At 35.2% G+C, this 22,133-nt stretch overlaps 1 protein-coding gene across 7 annotated transcripts in view; it reads left to right on the forward strand.

Annotated features, from left to right (window-relative positions):
• kiaa1549lb (KIAA1549-like b) overlaps nucleotides 1-22,133 on the forward strand; it is a 238,743-nt gene that overhangs the window by 35,663 nt on the left and 180,947 nt on the right. For all 7 annotated transcript variants that reach the window (XR_012394355.1, XR_012394354.1, XR_012394356.1 and 4 more), the window contains exon 2: nucleotides 18,573-18,911. Coding sequence is in view for 4 of the 7 variants with exons in the window: in XM_009293641.5 (XP_009291916.1) it covers nucleotides 18,573-18,911 (339 nt within the window). In the remaining 3 variants the exon portion in view is untranslated. The remainder of the gene's footprint in view (nucleotides 1-18,572; nucleotides 18,912-22,133) is intronic.

Raw genomic sequence — 22,133 nt, forward strand, 5'->3', positions numbered from 1 at the left:
AAATTTGATGAATTTATGAGTGTCTGTAAACTGTTCTGGAGAAACTAAACTCCTGGGTCCCAGTGCTGGAGCGGTTTCTGGCTAAATGAAGATGATGATATGTGGGAGAAATCCTTCTCTTTCATTTTCAAGTCAGCAAGCTGGTGCTCCCCGAAGTATTACGGAGGGGATTTTGTGTTAGAAAGAAAGCCTTGGAGGTGGAAACAAGATTTATTGCAAGAGGTTTTATTGCACAGAGGTTGCCGTTTTATTTCTTAATAGAGCTCTCAGATATATTTCAATCAGTGATGAGGCCAGAAATCTCAAAGTGGGCGGATTTATATTAACTGCCTTGCCAAAATAAACTGAAGGGGAAAATCACACATCTGTCGCAATCCTAGTGATATGGATTTTGGATTTATTTCTGTTAAATTATTTGATAACATGTAATTGTGTAAAAATGTCAAAGCTTAAGATGTTAGTTCACCTGTTTTTTAAAGAGTTACCAAAATATATTAACCAGCCTAAATTTATAATGCATTGAATACTGTTTTTGGGCCTCTGATTTTAAAGGGTTCCTATTTAACTTATGTTTAACCTATTTAAAACTATGTTTTTGGTGTATCCAGAATGTGTCTGTGAAGTTTCAATCAGCAGAAATACCTATCAGCAATTGTTGAAAGAGTCTTATGAAAATCATACTCATGTAAAAGTACCAAAAATGTTGTGCAAGTAGAGTATCTTTTGTAAGTATCTGTTGTTAATATTACTCAAAGTATGAGTAAAGTAGCCCTTTTGTCAATTTATGCATATGTGTGTGTGTGTGTGTGTGTGTGTGTGTGTGTGTGTGTGTGTGTGTGTGTGTGTGTGTGTGTGTGTGTGTGAAAACGTAGCACTCTCTATTACATTTAGTGATTGTTTAAGGTCAATTAGGGATTTCAGTCATCATATAGTTGACATCAGCCATCTTCACATCAGTGACATGAGTTCTAAATTTAGAACTCTCTCAGTCATTCCGTGTAACGGTTTTGTCATGAGGTTGTTCTGTATATTGTGATCTTCTTTAAGCGATTCGACTAGATGGCAACCACAATCCTGATTATTCTACTTCTATTACTCTACTTCTACTTCTTCAATCGTACAAATAGTAGTGCCTACAGTTTAGGGGAAAATAGTGGAGTAAAAGTATCAATACAACAATGTACTCAAGTAAAAGTAAAATTACACATTTTAAAGCAACTTAGGAAACTACAATTCCTGAGAAAAAACATACTCAATTACAGTAGTTTGAGTATTTTTAATTTGCTACTTTATAGATTAATTTGTTACACTCATACATTGAAAATGTAATTTGGGGTGAGAGGAAATTGTTTTGTAGTCTGCATCTTTAAATTGAAAACAGCTAGTTTACCCTGCCAATTTTCAGACATGTATGTATGTATGTATGTTTCTCCTGCTTCACGTCATAAACACAACAACAGACAAAGACAGCAGCTCAGACACAGATATAGCAGCCTGATCTCTTGAGAAGTGTAACTATTTTACCTTTTGTAAGTTTAGTAGCTAATTCATGTGAATTTGTACGTGTTCAGTTGTACGAAAATGCATGATTTAAAAAAGAGGCGTGGCACCAGACTCCACCCCTAAACCCAACTGTCGTTGGGGGATAAGCGAATCGTACTTAATTGTACAAATGACATTGAAGAAATTTATATGAATTAGCCACTTAATCAAAAAGTTACAAATTGCTGTGGATCATGTTGGAGATCCAGTTTCTGAGTCAAAAATACCAAAGTAAAACTGAACCATTGTAAATATTTAATGCTTCGTTTATTCTCCACCAATAAACAATGTAGCAAATTAATAATAATGTAGATTAACTTTGCACGCATATTTACATTAATAAACTGTAACAAATTATAATGTAGATTAAAGTGCTCACATATCTACACCATTATTACTGTAGTAAATTAGCTCAAGGTTATTCTTCCCACGCCTTTACCGCCATTTTAATGTTGCGAGTTATGATTTAGATTACAGTGCTCGCGTACCTTCTGGACCATTATATATATAACAGATTAGCACAACGGGAAGAAGATTCATTTGAACGGGGCTTCAAATGAATCGACTCTTTAGATCCGAACAAACGAATCGTTCAGCAATGCTATCAAAATAAAAACCCATAAAGTTTGAGCAGGTTAACAAGATCGAAGTTTAAGACATTAGATTCATAAATATACACAGGCACCTTTCTTTATACAAAATTAAACTTTATTGACTAATTTAACAGAAACTAACACCTAACACAAACACACATTCATACAAGCATAAGAGAAGAGAAGAGTAAAGAACGTGAAGTAAAAGGTTGAGAGGATGTAATGATGGGAAAACCTCGGAGTTTGTAAGAGCAAATCAAGCGAACCAAACATAATCAAATTCACCCTTCTATTGTCTCTTTAGGGTTGAATTTAGTTCACACCAGTTTAGATGTTGGAAGAAAGTGGATACTTGCGGTCTGTCAGTGATTCCAGAGCTCCCGTTGTTGAGCACGTGGTTCGGCTGGTTGTTCTTTTGTTCTCACAAGGCTTGAAGTGGGGGGAGTCCGTAGTTTCAAGTTTGAAGCGGCAAAAGGGGCTAGTCGTGAGGACTATTGATTTGCGACACATTAAACTTAACTATACTCTCGATAGAAAAATAAAGAAAAGAAGGTGTCGGGGATGTGAAATGACTGAGCTGTGTGATTAACCCTTTCCGTCTGGGTCTCTGCCTGGTTTCTTGGAGGTTTCTATGCTTAGGTCTCGTTCTTAGTTTCTGAAGAAGTTGCAGAGAGTTTCAGGGCAGAGAGCTGCAGAGAGCAGGTTGGTTGAAGAGCCGAGAGGGGTTCAAGAGAGCTTCAGGGCAGAGAGTTGCGGTTTGGAAAAGAGAGCTTTGGAGCCGGGAGAGAGAGGCGTAGCTTGGTCCCAAGCTTATTTAGGGTGGGTTCGGATCCACCCTCCATAGAAAGTTGACCACTTAGAAGCTAACTTCCTTGAAACATGGATTTATGGGGCTTAGCCCGAGGCAGCAGAATTTGCATAGGCAAATTTTATGCAAATCGGGACAGAAATGTTAAAGTCTCTTAAAATGTTAATATGTTCCACTCGTATTGAAATAAAATGTGAACGATCAATTAGTACAGCGATTAAGCTTTACGAGAGTCTAAACACGAACAGTATAAGAGCTTGTTTAGCTTCGGTACAGTTAAACATTATATACAGAAGTATTAAAATTAAAATGTTAATAAAAGAGCAAGGGAAACATTGCAAAACACATGATTACACAAAGAGAGTAAAATTTACATTAAAATATCACTCTTAAGCAAGGAGCTTAAAAAATCCTGAATCAATCTTTGTTCAATGCTGCATGGCACATTCCTTTTGGGTCGTAAATACCTTGGAATCAGGTTTCAAGTCTTCCCTGGGCAAAAGTTGGCTCGGTTGTGGAATAAAAGCAAAATAATTATGTGTCTGGTCGGCCATATTTGTTACACCATGAAGGTTTGGAATGGCTTTTTGATGTATTTGTTATGAAGTTTATTCAGCCTTTCTGCAACAATGAATGAGCCACACAAAAATGTTGTTAAAATGTTTGCTGTGCTCACACATACATACTCACACACATTTAACTTTGCAATGTTTTTGCAGGTCTACTTCTGGCGAAAGTGACAGGATACAATTAAATTTGCACTGCTTTATAAACATTTTGCTACTGTACCTCAAAATAGCTAGGATTTGGATCCTGATTTGACACTAGAATCAGTGCTGTGCAATAACACTACTGGTAATGCATTACTGTAACAGCATTACATTTGACAGTAACTAAAACTGTCACGTGTTAACTTTTTAAATATAATAAATCCATTGCCATTACAATAGGATGCAATTGTCTGTTACTTACTAAATTAATTCATTTTGGCTGCAGTAGCCTACATCTTCCTCAGCGGTGACGCATTGTGAGATTGGTGGATGCCAATCAACCCTTTTAGAGAAGAGGCATTGTGTATGAGGCACCAGACAGGACAAAAGTAAAGTGAATGTAGAGAGACCGGGTGCATGTGAGAGAGGCCAAGTTTGGTTGCGAGAGATACCGAATAAGGTCGACGTAGACCAAACGACTATTAACATTACTATTATTAATTACTATTACTAATACTATATGTTCAGGAAATTCCTGAACAAACAGCAGATTCAGGAAATTTTCACAGTATGTCTGATAATATATATTTTTTTTCTATGAAGAAATTTCGGCTAGAATAAAAGCAGTTTTAAATTTTTTAAAAAACTATTTTAAGGTCCATATTATTAGCCCCTTTAAGCTATATTTTTTTTGATAGTTCACAGGACAAACCATCGATATACAATAACTTGCCTAATTACCCTATCCTGCCTCATAGCCTAATTAATCAAGTTATGCCTTTAAATGTCACTTTAAGCTGCATAGAAGTGTCTTGAAAAATATCTAGTCAAATATTATGTACTGTCATCATGGCAAAGATAAAATAGATCAGTTAGAATAGAGTGAATAAAACCAATTTTGTTTAGAAATGTGTTGAAAAATATTCTTTTCATTAAACAGAAATTGGGGAAATTTAATTTAATAATTAATAATTTTGACTTAAACTGTATAAACATATGTATATATTATAAAAGACTGGATGTGTTTAAACCACCATAATAAGCTGTGTACACACTCTATAGCAAACATGTCTGTCCAAACATCTTTCAAAGGTTGATTGTGCATGATAGATGTCGTTTAAGTTAAAATAACATATCAAAAAGCATTTTTGAGCATAGTCATGAGTTGGATATGCTTGCAGAGCCAACTAGTATTTTGCTGCATTAATACAGAGTACAGCTGATCTCGAGTTCAGTGCTGTCTAGGAGAAGCTGTGCTATTTAAATAGGGTCTCATTTGTCATTTTTCTCCTGTGGGTTTTGTCCTTTGCTGAAACTTAGCAATGTGTGTTTCATTAGCAAATGCAGTGTGTTATAAACTGTAGGGAAAAACCCATAGAGCCTACAGGGAAATAGAGAAGTATGTCAGCTAATGATGTGGGAAGTATGGGACAAAAGGACACCATGACCTTCACTTTTCCTCACCGTATGTAACAAAAGTCTGAACAAAGGACCCTTCTGGGCTGATTGCATAACCGCCAACCCAAGCTCTCTAGCCCTGGTCTATTAGCACCTACAGGTGTCCTCTAGAGACATATAGTACAGGGAATGGGACGTAGATAGAAGCCTGGAAAGAACCTCCCTTAACTATTAAAGGCCAAAAACAAAACACCAAAACACATTTTTGTTGACATCCATATATGTGTCCCACACTGCTAAAAACAATATTAGGACACATATATTTTACAATAAAAGTGAAAATTGGTTGTTTTTTTTGTTGTTTCGAGCAAATTTGTTCTTTTGGTTTGAAAATAAATTTTTAAGCTATGTCCCGGTGATGAGATCCTTGTGTAAATTCCAGCGTGTAGATTGGATATCTGTTTCTGTGGGTACAATGTGACGTCTTTGAGCTTTCAACATAATTTCATGAGAAAGACTTCTTTTTCCAGACTGCCAATCAGCACACTCTATTGTGTATGAGGTGCAACTTTATTAATATGCATGATAGCTTCGAAGACTGTTTTTACCTGTTATAGTGTTCAGGTGGCCGAGAGATGCCGCATTGTATTGTCAATCGTAATTAAAACAAGTGTAAGAAGAATTGTTTGGAAACACGGGTCTTCAGTGTTGCATTTATAAATGTTCTGCAATGAAGGTTTTGTTTCCATTTCCCCTCTATGGGAGCGTGGATTATAGTGGTCTGCTAACACACGACAAAATTTGTTTGTAAGGAACATTTTTTACCCGAGAGCTTTTTGCATCTTGAAATGGTGAAATCCGGATTTGCTTTAGTTTTATTCGTTTTCAATATGTCTCTTACGTCTTCAAAAACCGAAAGAGTACTGTTGACAAAGCAAATTAACTGCCATCTGGAGAAACATAAACAACAAACATTGATTGCACACTTACCAAATCCGTAGAGACAGAACAATCAACACAAACTGGAACCGCTTCTTTTTTAAAAAGGATACCAGTGGCAAATCCGGATTTTACCATTTACAGATTCAAAAAGCTCTCGGGTAAAAAAAATGTTCCTTACATATTTTTGTCACTGTCAACACCACTGTAATCCTACTGCTTGGGTCCTCACGCCAGTCGTGCTCTCATTGTGGAGAAATGAAAACAAAACTTATTGTTTTGATTGGTTCGATCCAGGTCTTTCTCATGAATTAATGCTGAATGTTTGCACTTTACCCTTAAATACTGAACTCAGAACAAAAAATTATAAATTAAAGATAATAAAAGTTTCACCAAGACCTCTGTCAAGGTCATATGTTAAAGGTGCAGTATTGTCTTCAGAAACATTTTTTGTTGTGCTGGTTGAAAGTCTCTTCACATTCCAAAAGTAATATTTAAAGTAAATGGTCTAAATATATTTATATGTATTTTTATATTCTGGATAAGGCATAAAACAAAAAAAATATTCATCCAATTAAATATTGTAGAACTGACAAATAACTCAATTACGACAGGTCTCTCAAACTGTCTGTCAACATATTTAAATTTGAATTTCTGTGCAGCCTCAGTAAGCAGACAGATACGTCACTCATGCTCACAAGCAAAGCATGCATCTTCCGCTGACAGAGAAGTCAGGCAAACTCTGCTTCAACCTGAACTTCTTTCTGAAAGACAAACGTAGCCTTGTATGCATGAAAAGAAGGATTGTTTCTGAAAGGGCTTCTGCCAAAAATGTAGAATCGAAACTTTTCTAAACCCTGAATCAATGTTAGAATTACTTTTGCATGCTGGAGGGAAATGACATTTTTCAGTTCAAAACAATGTTCTGAAGGGTGACACCACGGCTGAAGTATTTTTTTTAGACAGGTATGTTTTAAAACTATTTTAGCCACACAAAGCTTATATAGATTGTGTTTTTTATGAATGGGTTTATATGCACGTGAGTGTTGTACAGCCACTGAAAACATTCGGAAGAAGATTGGCCATTTTCAAATTCATGGAGTACCTTTCACAGCATCAATAATATGGTCGGTTAAATAGACCTGAGCATTCGTTAAGTTGTTCAAGTAAAAAGGAGCTAAAAACAAGCGATGTACGAGGATCAGCGAGACAATTGAAAATGAAAAGTCACTCGTTGTCTTGGTAACGTAAACATAAGTCTAATGTAAAAAGATGGCAGGATATTTCTGTTTTTAGCACTCCTGGGGCCTGTTTCAGAATGGAGGTTAAGTGAAAACTCAGAGTATTTTAACCCTGAAATGAGAGAAACTCTGGTTTTTCCGTTTCAAAATGGCAGGTTTGTTAAACTCGAGAAAGCAGGGTAAGTCAAGCCTGTTTCTGAAAGAGAGGTAACTTTAACTCAGAGTTAGTTACTGTGGTAACCTAACCTGGTCAGGAGCAGATTTTATTCTCTAAACTCAGAGTTTCTGTCGGTCTCCTCCGCCTTTTTTAAAGATGAAGAGGTATTTCTCGCCTTAGCCTTGCGTTTCCACCCACCTATTTTAATGCTCATTTTGGATATGTGCATAAAAACGATTGATGGAAAAGTCATGATGCACTTAACTTCTGAAAATATGCATAAAAAACACATGCTTAATTGAGCAGGATAAACTTTTATTCGATAGAAAATATGTGCATAAACTACGATGGAAACACTTTTACTGAACAAATTACAGTATGTACATTAAAAAAAGGTCTTCGTATGATGATGAAAATGTGTATGAATGGACAAACCAGCAGACTGAGCACATTGTAACATCTGAAATGTTGTTTAAGTCATTTTAAAATGCCTTAACTGTTTCAGTATTAGTGTATACAATTAGACTACCTCCGAGCATCTGGAGCGTGTCAAGAGTCTCCGTGTCTCATGGCTTCAAATGCCCCCACGTGTTCATTGTCTTCTGAGGCGCAAGTACATTTATCAGCTTTTTCTACCACAGTAAATTCTGTTTTTACTGTTGATATTTGGCGCCAGTTAATCAGGAAGTGACGATTTTGTTCTCTTTGACTCGTTGGATGGCAACGCTGCTGTATTCGCATCTTTTATACAATATTCCAGTTTTGCACATAAATGTATGTAATACAGGCTATTTGGATGGAAAAATAAATATTGCCTACCTTTTAGTCACACACAGAACAATAAAAATTAGCTTAAATTCATTGACCTTCGACATGTACTGTAACTAGATTAATGGGATTATTATTCTTTCTAAAAACTATTTTTAGTACTGCTTACCTTCTAAATGTTATATCAACCTCTATCACTTGATCAAGAAAAAAGGCAGACACACAAGTGCACTGTTAAATCTATTAAAACTGATAAACATGGATAAAAGTTTATAAACATCACACATTACATTACTTATTTTATTATACTTAAATATTTAAATATTTTAAATGTAAAATTACGCATTAACTTGAGCAGCTAATTTCCCAGGCTCTGTTTCACTGATGGCTGCTTCTTTTTAAAAATATATACACTCATATTTGCTATAACGTTGCATGATCACATCAAGTTCAGCTGGAGAAAGAAATGGTCATCTCTTTTTTTAAGATGTTGCCATGGTCACTCGTAATATCTGCGCTCCATTGATAATGCTTTTTTATAGTCACAGTGCGCGCGCTTAACTCTGAGTTGGTCTACTCAAAGTTGATTGACCTAACTGAGTTTTTAATCTCTCTGTAAATCAACTCAGAGTTCAAGTTTAAACTCTGAGTTGTTTGAACCTCCTTACTGAAACAGGCCCCTGATCTAATTTTTATTTAGTTTAATAACAAACATAAGTAAATGTGCTCTTCTGCCAAACCAGCTTTACTGAGGGGAAGGTTTTATATTCGCACATTTGTTTAATTTGAACAGTGTCAGCCTGTGATATAGTATTGGGGAAATATAATCCTGCACCCGCTGACCTGTCAACAACAGCGCTTGATAAAGTGCATGTCTCCATAAAGTTTTGTAACCAGTGAATGACATGATCCAGTGTTATACCTAATCAGTGCGTGTTTATGTCTTAAGGATGCGTAGCTTTGCACGGCAGGGAAAGGTTGTAAAATTTCTACGCTAGTATGCTAATGCTAGCATTCTGGCAGATCCCTTACTGCACCTTTAACCTGAAAACTAATCACCACCTGGGGTAAAAAGTTCAAAACTGACAGAAAATTTCACACTTCAGTGGGACAGACTTTTCCTAAACTCAGACAATAATTATATTATAAGTGACTACTGCAAAAGTGAGACCATTTACAAATTACAAAAAGACATTTAAAATGATACCAAACACAACAAGTTAAAGTTATAGAGTCACAAGATTCACCATATGAAGATGATTTCAAGAGTTCGCACTTAGTTCATGATTTATACATAGCTTGTTTGGCATGCTGTCCCGGGAGAGAGCCCTGAGCTCAAGGGATCCTCGAGCCCAGGGCTACCCCCCTTTTGCAGGGCGAGTGGAGATTGAGCTCAGGTCTATCTCAAACTCCCCCGCTGCTGAGGCAAAGGCGAACTTCCTGAGAGTGAGACATTATAAGAAAGGTTTAGGCTTATTTTATCCATTATATAGAGTACATTTGGATGGTGGGAGGAAACCAGGGAACCCGGGGGAAACCCACGCGGACACAGGGAGAACATGCAAACTCCACACAGAAATACCAGATGGCTCAGCGAGGACCCAACACCATTGGTATTCTTGCTGTGAGGCAACAGTGCTAGTCACTGGGCCACCGTGCCGCCCATTCTGGATAAAGGAGGAAGAAGGGGAGGAGGGGGGTTTCTTCCAGACGAAGATAGTTGTAGAAAGGAAATTAGGATATATAAAGTGATTTGGGATCCTTTGATTGGAGGATCATAATTAGCTAATGTGGACCAGCTGGGTCAATCATGAGCACATGCTCCTCGAAATTAGTTTAAAATTAAACTTTACGAAGATTTGGTGTGGAATGTCAGTGACCTGAGCTCTAAATGAAAAAGAGAAGGGGACGGTAGGGAGGGGGGCATATGATGAGTAACTGAGGCAGTTGAAGAACTTGCTTTCTTGTAGATCTACTCCTCAGAGTAGAAAATGTATTGTTTTATTGCATGGCAATACTTGTGGTTTGCCTCATGGAATTTCATAACAGTTCTTGGGGTCTAATATTATGGAGAGATTTAGCCATCCTTACAGTTTCTTCATTCATTCATAGTGAATGACTGATAAATAAACTAATGCGTGCACAGGTTAAACCCTAATTAGGATTAATGTATTAATAGGACAGAATATAAGGCATGCTATCTAAACTTAACACTTTTGAACATTTCCATTAAACAATGTTGTTTGTGTAACGTGGGGTTGTGGTCTCTAGCCTATTCATTAGGGGATCCACCATCTTTATGTCGTAATCACATTTTAGTGGGTGTCAGACCAGAGTGGTTACATTAATGCCATGACCTAAATGGGAGTGAGCTTTATGGGGAAACTGCATAGAAGCCAGCTGGATAGTGCTGTGTGGGTAAATCCTTACTCCTCTGATTACAAATGGTGACAAATGCTAAATGGTGTGGTTTTTAGCCTCCTCACTAGAGTGCCTACATCAGACAGACTGCTGCAAAACTATACATTTTGTGCAAAATAAATAGAACGATGAAAAATGATTCAAGTTAAAACTATTTTTCACTTTTACACAGAGCAGCACTCATTATGTCACTTCCAAGGCAGTGGACCAATCAAAAGAACTTGGAGTGGGACAAGAGTTTTGTGCTTATTTTTTTACAGTAGCTTGTTGGCATGAAAACAGCAATGTGGCTGATCCATTTCTGATAGCAGCATCTCAGGTTTTCATATGACTGTATTTGTCATCAAGATGCATGAACTGAACTTGTTACGCCCTTAGGATAAATACATTACACACATGTAACACAAGTAGGCGAAGCTCTCGAAAAGTATTTGCCAGTGTTGTAACCAGCATAAACATTGAAAAATGCATAATAAATAGAAAAAAAAAAATTTACACACTAATGTCAACGCTGCTGTGCTATACGGTGATCTATTATGCTTGTTTTCAGAACAGCCAAAAGGTTTAAAAGTTACCTTAGATAAAATGAGTAGGATGTTTGTTATGTTGATTTAAAGTTCATATAATCATCTGTATCAATGTACTATATTAGAGCTTCATGAGCATCAGTGGACAAAAGACAAATGGAAAAGCCAGTGATGCAAACTACAGAAGAATTGTTTCCGTTAAAATATAAGTGCTTTAAAGTGAAAACGTTTCTTGTCTCAAATCAACATTTAAATTAATTTCCCCAGAAATTTTTTTTTTTTTTCTCAAAGTGTACATAAATCTCTTGAAAGGTTAACTAATTTGAAAATCTATAAATCCTGAGCTATGTGCAACAATAAATTAACTGTTCAATTAATTGTTCAATAACTTTTTTTTTACAATGTAGATATTCTTTATTTATTTTCTTATATATTTATTCATTATTTCCCTTTAAATCTATTATTTATTGAAACCATTTTCATATGCCAAGTTGCATGTTTTATCTCAGTAGTAATTCATTAAAGTGAAATCAAATAGCATATATATCAAATAGTTTATAAATGAAATAGAATATATATATATATATATATATATATATATATATATATATATATATATATATATATATATATATATATATATATATATACATACAATATATATATATATATATATATATATATATATATATATATATATGTGTGTGTGTGTGTATATAGTTGAAGTCAGAATTATTAGCCTCAGACAACCCCCTCTCCATCGCCTACTATTATTATTATTATTATTTATTTTTTTTTAAACCTATGCATATGAAACATATACTGTGGTAGGATTATAAAAGAAGCTTTGTTCTGCTGAATGGTAATTTAAGCACAGTGGTAGCAATCATGGTGTCAAGAGTTGTTCATCCCAATAATCATGCTGTCTTTTCTCTTGCCTTTGCTTTCCCTTTGAGTCACAAAAGACTTCATTTTCATTATGGAGACCGTTCTTTAACCCTATTGTCCTTGGTGTTCACTGTACTTGGCAGATCATTCAAAAACTGGGTAAAAATTCAATGTTTACTTTGGCCTTAACTCATGCACTGATAACAATTTCCTTTATAGAATCCACATTAACTTGCTAACAAATCAGTTTCATCAAAAATACTGTAGTTACATTTACAATGCCATTCATCTTGCTGTATGTGTATTTACAGTGTTGTACTTCTTTACTGTAAATATATAGTAATTTTTACAATTACAGAGATGTAAAGAGGACAGAAATACAGACTTAAACTGTGTTTTTGTAAATTACACAGTAATTAACTGTAATATGAACAGTGGTGGAAAGACTACTGAAAAATCATACTTAAGTAAAAGTACTTTGCACTAAAAGCTTAGTGCAAGTAGAGTAAAAGTATCTGTTGTAAATATTACTCAAAGTGTGAGTAAAAAGTAGCCCTTTTAAAAATACTCAGTGTGTATTATGTAGTAAAACGCTAATGCATTTAAATGTAATTTGGGGATGTAAGTAAACACAAAATTCTGTCATGCAATTTAATTTAGTTATTGACCAGCAGGCATACAACATCAATAATATAAATATTATTAATTATTATTAATATTAATGTTAATATTAGGTTAAATTTAGGTTGTGATGTCAGGCGACCAAAATTCAATGGCTAGCAACGTTATTTTGACAATGACATCAAATGATGTTGATATTTGTTTGATTATAGGTTAATAATGTTACATTTGGGATGTAATGGAAAGTGACCAAAATCCAGCGTCATATTGATGTGAAATACTGACATTTATTTATCAGGTATGGCAACTAAAATCCAACATCTGATAGATGTCATAGTGGTAATGTCCACACAACATCAAGCAGTAGCATCATTAGATGTTGATATTTGGTTGACGTTGAGTTCTGACGTCAACCCCATTTTCATTTTCAAGCAAATTGCAACATTCCCACGACGTTGAGGTACAATGTCAATCTGACATGATGTTGATGTTCTGTGTTTAGGGCCATTCCAGTCATCATACAGTAAACATCTATCATCTCCTCATCAGTGCATCTAAACAGTCTCTGGGTCAATACATGTAAAAGATTTCGGACATCTTCTTGGATACTTTTAATTTTTCCAAACAGTTTGCTGCAGTTATAAATCACCCCTGTCCTGAGGAAGTTCATTATTATGCGATTTACCTTCTATGTACGATTTGATTAAACAGGAATCACAGGGCTGATTTTTCAGATTTTTATAGACAAAAAATAAATAAATAAATAAAAATAAAGTAGTGACTGCAGGTTGAAGGAAAGTAGTGGAGCAAAAGTACCAATAATGCAGTAAACTGTACTCAAGGGAAAATACTCAAGCAAAAGTAAAAATACACATTTTGAAACTATTTACAATTTACTTACAATTGCTGAGAAAAACTACTCAATTACAGTAGTTTGAGTATTTGTAATTTGTTACTTTACACCACTGAATATGGACTGTATTATACTGTAGGGGAGTTATGGAGTATATTAGTGTATTTTATATTTGCAGAGATTGACTTAAAGTTGCAGAAAGAGAGATCAACTTAAAATGAAACTTAATTATGATTATTGTTCCATTATGATTTAATTAGCTGGAATTTGAAATTTACGCTGAGTTTTTCTCCCCTAAGCACTGATTTTGCAGTCTATGATGCCATCTTGTGGTGAAACATCAAGCCTCTTTGCTGTGCTCAATGACTTAATGGCTGAATTATAAAATTATAAATATTAAAAAATAGGGACTATCCTTATAAATAAACTACATGCTGATGGATATGCTGTCACTCTAGGGTGGAGTAATACACACAGGAGGTATAGCTACTTCTTGTGAAGTAGATGAATAGTTTAGAATTTTATTAAACTTAGCAAGCTGGTAGCAAGGATCTATACCGTTAAAGTGACAACAGACAATCCACATCCAATAGCATGATTTATTGACTAGTCTAACACATAACGACAAAAACATAAAAGAAGAAAGGAAGTAAAAGAGTTTAGATAAAAGAATGGCAAATCCAACTCAGTCCCACAAAACTATTAAGAACCACCAAGTATGTAAACACCTTACAAGGGCACAGTGCAAACGCATGACTAAATACCTGTACTTCTGGGTCTTTCTCACTTTTACTGTGATCTCTCTCTCTCTGATGCTTGGAAGATTAAGTATTTTAAGAAGTCCTTTGTCGTTTGTGTGGAGTTTGTGACGCAGATCGGAGGATATGTGAGACAAAAACATAAAAGTTATAATTTGCTGGAAAATCAGAAACGTGGAGCCACGCGATACAGACACGAGCCTTCCTTTGTGTCTTGGACCAACTGCGATGATTTGGGAGTGTACCAGTTATTTAAAGGTTACAGTCAAATCACTTCTGGTCTCTCCTGACTGACCAATAACGTAAGAGGAAATGTCACGTGGGAAACTTTCTTTGTGTTTCCTTGCTTGTCTGTAACGTACCAAGACAGACAGACAGACAAAACTTTAACTAATGGTTTGAAATGCACAAAGCATACAAGTTATCATGCTCTGTCCTAGATCATGAGCTGTAGAATTATGTTTGAGAAGAATGACACCAAACATGGCATTTTTAGAAATACATAAAACATAATTCATGCATTCTTAGTTTGTCTGATGTCTTAAAAATGGCATATACAAGTGTAAGAATTAAGAGAGAATTAAGGAAGAGAATACAAAGGTTACAAACACATTACATGTACTTTAGGCTGAATATGAGATTTCTATGAGTCAATTTCAATAGTGCGTGTCTTTTGGGTGTTTGTGGGATCAAAGATGTTTTTTTTTTTCTCTTTGTAATGACTTTATAGATGGGACAGGCTGGGTCTGGCCAGCATCTTAGTAGATAATATGTCACCGAGTGACTTTCACTGGAAGATTCGCTGAAACTAGGTGTAAACTCATGGAAAGTCTTACCCTTTTAGGGGTAACAAGGGAATTTCACCTCCAGACTATATGTTACAGGTGAAGAGGCTGTACGAGTGCTGTTGTACATCTTTACTGTAAAATATACAGTCATTTTCACAATGCCACTTTAAAATACAATAACTACTGTACAGTTAAATACTGTGTAATTTACAAAAAAAAAAAAATGTTAACAGTATAAGTCTGTAATTCTGTTCTCTTTACATCTCTATCTTCTTACATCTGCCCTATTTACAAATTTAACATGCATTTACACCAGCCTGATTTAACATGGATGAATCTAAAGCTAAGCTATACTGTGTACAGGTAAATATGATCTGAAATGCTTTGAGTTTGGACACTTTTAGCTGATTCCAGAAGCAGTTGAAGTTGCGTTCAATTATGTTGCATTCATACTGTAAACACCCATGTGGTTAAATGCTTTCAAACAGCCATCAAATACAATATCACTTTTTCTCTGCCTGCTGACCAAGCTCATAATCATTGTGGGGCCAAAAACGGTATTCATTCTTTATTGCACTGTACCAAATCGCTTAATGTTTACTTTTTTATTCTGAAATCAAGGCAATAATTACCTATTGTCTAGAAAATGCTACTTGATTAAAACCATATTTAAATATTTGGACTAGAACGAGATTGCAGTGCATCTCAACATTTACTAGATTCCTTAACTTTCATTAGATTTCAGTGCTATTGTGTATATGAATCAATCAATTCTTGATTTTAATAAAACTACCGTCACTCATCTCTGCCCTTATTACAAGCTGTAACCGAACTTGTCAATTCAGCACACAGCATGTGAAACAATTCATTTTACAGGAGTCAGGAATTCATAAAGAACTAATTTAAACAGTCTGTAGAATATGTAGGGCTTGCATATTCCTGTAAATGAATCCTTATGGCCGCAAGACATTGAGCATATTAGAGCAATGTCAGGATGCATTAAAGAAGTGACTGGATGGGTGCAAAATCCTTTGAAGAGTTTCTCTTCAGCTACAATATCAATGTCCTTTTAAGTCTGTCATACTGGACATGTTTAACCTATCAATCCATGGTGATACACATGCTGTTCTGATTCATGTTCTGTCCAAAATTAAAGTTTTTATTTTCTATATCAATTTTTTTAAACATCAATACTGAATAGAAGACTGTACTTTGAGGATTTCTTGTTCTGTATTTTTGAGCAATAACAAAGTTATATGGTGGGCTAAAATGTCTTTTTTTATGGTAAAACATTTGTTTAGACTGTCTTTTAGGGTGCTTTCACACCTGCCTTGTTTAATTTGGTTGAATCGCACTAGAGTTTGTTTCCCCTCCTGGTGCGTTTCAGAATCAGAATCAGAAAGAGCTTTATTGCCAGGTATATTCGCAAATACGAGGAATTTGTTTTTGTGACAGAGCTTCTACAGTGTAACAGAATTACAGAGACAGGACAAAAGAGCTGATAATAAATATATAAAAAAATCAGTAAGTAGTGAATGCAAATATACAAATAGACAAGTGTAGGTAGCGCTATATTACTATATACAATGTTATATGTGCAGCTGTTATGTGCAAATTGCCATGTTTGTTGTCAAATTACTGTATATGTGTATAAAAGTGTATGGCAAGTAGTGATGTTGGTTTACAATTACTGTATTATCATCATCAAGTGTTCATGAGATAGATTGCCTGATTGAAGAAATAGTTTCTGTGTCGGGCTGTTCTGGTGCGCAGTGCTCTGAAGCGTCGACCAGAAGGTAAAGTTCAAAAAGGCAGTGTGTTGGGTGTGAGCGGTCCAGAGTGATTTTGGCAGCCCTTCTGCTCGCTCTGGATAAGTACAGTTCTTGGGGAGTAGGGAGGGTTGTACCAGTGATTCGCTCAGCAGTCCGAACTATTCGACAAAGTCTTTGGAGGTCGGATTTGGTAGCTGAGCTAAACCTGACAGTTATTGACAAGCAGATGACTGATTCAGTGAAGGAGGTGTAGAACTGTTGAGGTTGAACTTCCTCAGCTGACGAAAAAAGTACAGCCTCTGTTGAGCTTTTTTTGACAATGGAGTCATTGTGAGTGTCCCACTTCAGGTCCTGAGAGATGGTGTGGCCCAGGAACCTGAATGCGTACACATCTAATTTCGAGTCTGTTCGTGCAGAACAGTAGTGTCTTTGCATCGTACACTTGTACACACAAATACAGTTTTATTAGCAATCTTCGACTCATCCCAGTGAGAATGCTACATGGATGAAACACCTTGGCTTATCTGTTAAATTTACCTAAGTAAAATTCCTGTATTAAAAAAAGGTTATATACAGTAGGTCATTGTGTACTTTATTCCAGGTGTTTTTAATGATCAAATTCTAAAGAAAACTGTCATTTTATTCAGTGTAACTGAATGCCTGTCAATCAATAAAATTATTTAAATTTAAGTACTACATTATCAGTTTATTTTTGCAACTTATAAAGCATAAAAATGTGTATGTAATTTACATATTCAAACAGTTTGAAAATGGGGAATATAAATTCTATAATCTAATTGTCATCTTCATTTTGCACCAAACTTCGCACATGTCATAATTCAAATTAAATAAATACATTGCCATTTTACATATTACATTAAGGTTTACATTACATTTTTGTATTTTAAATTAATATTTTTTGTATTTTGTATATATATATATATATATATATATATATATATATATATATATATATATATATATATATATATATATATATCAAATCCTTTTAATTGAGGAACCATTCATTCACATATGCAGAAAATTTTGCCAATTCACCAATGTCACTTTAGAGCAAAGTGATCTAGCTCACATGAAATGCCATCAGTCTACAGAGATTTCCCAGTAGGCCTATTTCTCTGTTGCAATCGGGATATCACAATAGTTAACCAGCCAAAGCAAAAGCAAACACTACCAGATTACTGTGGTATAAATACAGCACTACAGCATCAACTTAAAGTATCACTTATCAGTTTAATAATGATTTGATCAACTGTAATTTTAAATTTACGCTGAGTTTTTCTCCCCTGATCACTTATTATGCGGTCATTAATGCCACCCTGTGGCCGAACGTCAAGCCTCTTTGCTCTGCTCAATGACAGGTTAAAAGCCACTGACTTGCTAAATCTCCAAAATAAAATAAGCACTATCCTTATAAATAAACTGCATAGTTGCAATTCAAACAACTACATACTTGAATAAAAAAGCCTCAAAAGCACATTATGTTGTCCAACCGCTGCAATATTTTTCAAACCGTTAATTGATCTGCCGTCACTCAATGTGGGTGGAGTAATACACAAAGGTAAAGAGGCTGTACGAGTGCTGTTATTGCGGAATATCACACAGCTATCAGCCAATCAGATTTGCAAACCAGACCGAACTTGTAAATAAATATACCTTTAGAGGAGATATTACATCATGGATTTTTTTTTTCTCAAAATTAACTTTGATTATAATAGGCATGTTGGACTGCTCTTGGATTTATAATTTTCTCTCTTTCTCTTTTAGATGAGTTCAGTCATGAAGCCTCTGGATCATTTCTGGAAGTGGCCTCATCACCCTCCTCTATTCATTTACTGGGCGGCTTTTTTATGACAGACAGGAATCCAGCATCAGTAGTCCAATCAGATCCTAAAGGCTCATCAAAGAGCAGAAGGGAACAACCTGCCTTTTCCTCTTTTCTCACACTACTTGCCAGCACAGCCCAAAAAGCTCCTGAACCCCCTACAAAAGTTGCTGTGCGTGACAACGAAACCCATCAATGGCCTTTAAATGGATCTTTGGAGAGAGTGGAGTCATCATTCTCCCATCCGCCATCTCGGCTGGTCAGCAACCACTCTCACTCAGGTTTGTTTTCCAGCATGCATTTTGAGACTGTTTTTCTCACCCTGTAATACTTAAATCTTAGTTTATTAATTTCAGGATTTAGGATTATTTTATATAATTTTTATTCTGTTATTGATTACTCAACCTCATGTCATTCCAAACATTTGTTTATCTTTGCAACACAAGTTATTGGAGATAAAATCTTTCATAGACAGCAAGACATTCAAAGTCCAAAAAAGTAACCAAAAGCTTTTTCAAAACATCCCATGTCAGTTCAGCTGTAGTCATATGAAGCTCCATGAACACTTTTGTGCACCAAAAAAAATTTATAAAATAAATAATAAAATAAAATACTATTCATTTTACTTGTTTATGTAATCTGTTCTTCCTCATCCAAACATACATACTTTGTGTGTGTTTGCTATGAGCAATGTGAGTTATTGTTATTATGATCATTAGCGCAACACACAAGTGCCTTATTACCCATAAAGTAAGTGCACAACCTTATCTGATATAGAAGATTTAGGTTGGGGGAAGATGTTAACCATGTCTAGACATTATTGCAATACATAGGTTACTGTAAAGGGTATGTATACTGTTGTGGGGTAGGTGTAGACATTAATAAAAAACAGTAAGTTACTGTAAAGCAGGGGTCTCAAACTGCCGGCCTGCAGGCCATTGGCGGCCCTTCCTCCTCCCTTCGGCCCGCAACTGATGTCAAAAATATAGTGAGATTCGCTCCACAAAAACATATTTTTAAATCATTATCATTGTTGTGCAGTCGCCTATAGCCACTTGTGGTTTTACCCCCCACCTACTGGACATTTAAAGTAGTGTACCATATGTTCGGATTGCTTTCGGTTTCTCTTAGCTTGCGGTCGAGAGTAACGAACATGCTGACTATTTCTCGGGCCGATTTAAACGTTGAAAATTATGTCCATAAGTGCTCTATTTTTTGTAAATATTTACAAAATAATTGATTATAATCAGTTGTACAAACACATCTCCATGGCTTACATGTTATAATGGTGGTGTAAATATGATCATTTTGATAATATTTGATTAAAATTTCTATAAAATATTTCTATAAAAGATTTGTATAAAATGTGCATTAGAAATTTGACTGCTGGCTGAATTAAACATGTTAAAGTAAAAGTGAAAAAAAAAAAAAAAAAAAATATATATATATATATATATATATATGTAGTTTTACAAAAAAAAAAAAGAAAAAAAGATATTGAGGAAAGCAATTGCCAGTAAAGTCAGTAAAGTTATCCAATCTGCTTTCTGCTGTTCTTGCGCTATCTGTTAAACTCTTGGTTAAGCAACAATTGATTGGAACAAAATAATACTACTAATAATAATTAATAGTACTATTATGCCTATTATTAAATTTGTAGTACTTTCAGAGCAGTTTAAACTACCCTTTCAATATGTCCATTAAAAATCAAGAAGAATTGCATACCTACTCTGGGGTACATCCGGTTTCCACTTTTTTGTTGTGGTTGAATGTTAAAGCATTGTTATTTTGGACTACGGACTATGCGCAGGGCGTGCTAGTTGTGTGCCTTAAACACTTATACATTGCTTAATACACACAAGATGTACAGCAATATGCAAATATCTTTACAAATGAAAAAGTAGTGATTGATTAAAATATTACAATTATTATTATTTTCTACATAAATATAAAAACCACTGCCTCTATGCTTTATTATTAATGTTATTATTATTAGTAGTAGTATTTATTATATGCATATTTATATTTGTTTTATTAAAAAACAAGCTTAGATTTGTCCACCTGTCAGGTTTTGGACTAAATAGGGCGTAGGACGTGTGTTTGGATGTAACGATGGGGAGTGACACTGACAACAGAGGGTAGGATCCAAATGCAGGTTTATTCGAAGTCAGGCAAGCGATGGTCAATTCAGGTGTAAACAGATGTATGAGGGCAATCCAGAGTCGAAGTCAAAATAACAGGAAGATGGTCAGAGGCAGGCAGCAAACAGAATTAAATAAATTAACAAGGCAAGGATCAAAACACAGCAAAGGCAGACAAAGGAAAACGTGTTGTAATGTCACTGATACAGCTAACAAGACTCGGCAACATGTGTCGGAAAAGAGGGGTTTAAATAGTCCAAATAATCATTGTGTGATTGGCTTCAGCTGTGAGAGTGCAATCAGTGTGGATCTGGAACCGGTTGTGTGTGTGTGGCATGACTGGGTGTTGTAGTCCATAACATGGCAGATATAGTTCAATGAGTGTGAATGTTTGTGTGTGAATGTTTACCAGCGACATCTGGTGGTTGTTCGCTGGTGAACATGACAAGTTGTTTGACCATACTTTGCTATTATTTATCATTTATTCGTTTGCTGGAAATTAGAACTGAATTTAGAAATAATTTTGAAACAAATCTTTGCACTTAACAAAAGAAAATAATTATGTAGGCTAATTGATGTCTACAGCGGAGTGTGTACAACACCACTTCCTTATCCACGAAAGAGAGAAAGAGAAAGTAAACAGGCCGAATGGAGGATGTTTGTTTTTTATCCTTGCGCAGTATAACAGTTTAACTATTTTATTCACTAGTAAAGTATTCAGTTTTTCCACTTACAAAGTCCACCATATAAAAAGCAAATGTGCCATGGCATGATATTTGTTTTTTTCTCAAAACACACCCATAGCTCATCAAGAGAATAAGCACAGCCTTGTTAAACCATATGCGGCCCACCAAATTTTTCCATCCTTAAAATAGCAAAAGTAGATTCAGACAAGCCATTAATGCTTTTGCGCCATGCGCTTTACACTTTGTGGCGAGATTGTTAAAATAGAGCCCAATTGGTTACTGTAATTGTGGGTTTAAAACAATAGGTCATTGCAAAGGATATGTTTAGGGTTGGGGTAGGTGTAGATTTTAATACAACAATATGTTAGTGTGAGGGGTGGGTTTATGTTTGGGGTAGGTGTAGACTTTAATAAAACAGGAGATAGGTTTAGTGTTGGGGTAGATGTAGACATTATTAAAACAATATTTTTCTGTTAAGGGATAGTTTTAGGGTTAGGGTTAGTGTAGACATTAATAAAGCACAATAGGGCTACTGTAGGTTTGCAGATTGGGTCGGTATAGACGCTAATAAAACACAATAGGTAAGTCTAAAGGTGAGTATAAAACAATAGGTTACTGTAAAGGCAAGGTTTAGGGTTAGGGTTTGTGTAGACGTTAATACAACAAACTAAGTTAA

This window comes from Danio rerio, chromosome 18 (genome assembly GCF_049306965.1).
Source record: "Danio rerio strain Tuebingen ecotype United States chromosome 18, GRCz12tu, whole genome shotgun sequence".
Classification (NCBI taxonomy): domain Eukaryota; kingdom Metazoa; phylum Chordata; class Actinopteri; order Cypriniformes; family Danionidae; genus Danio; species Danio rerio.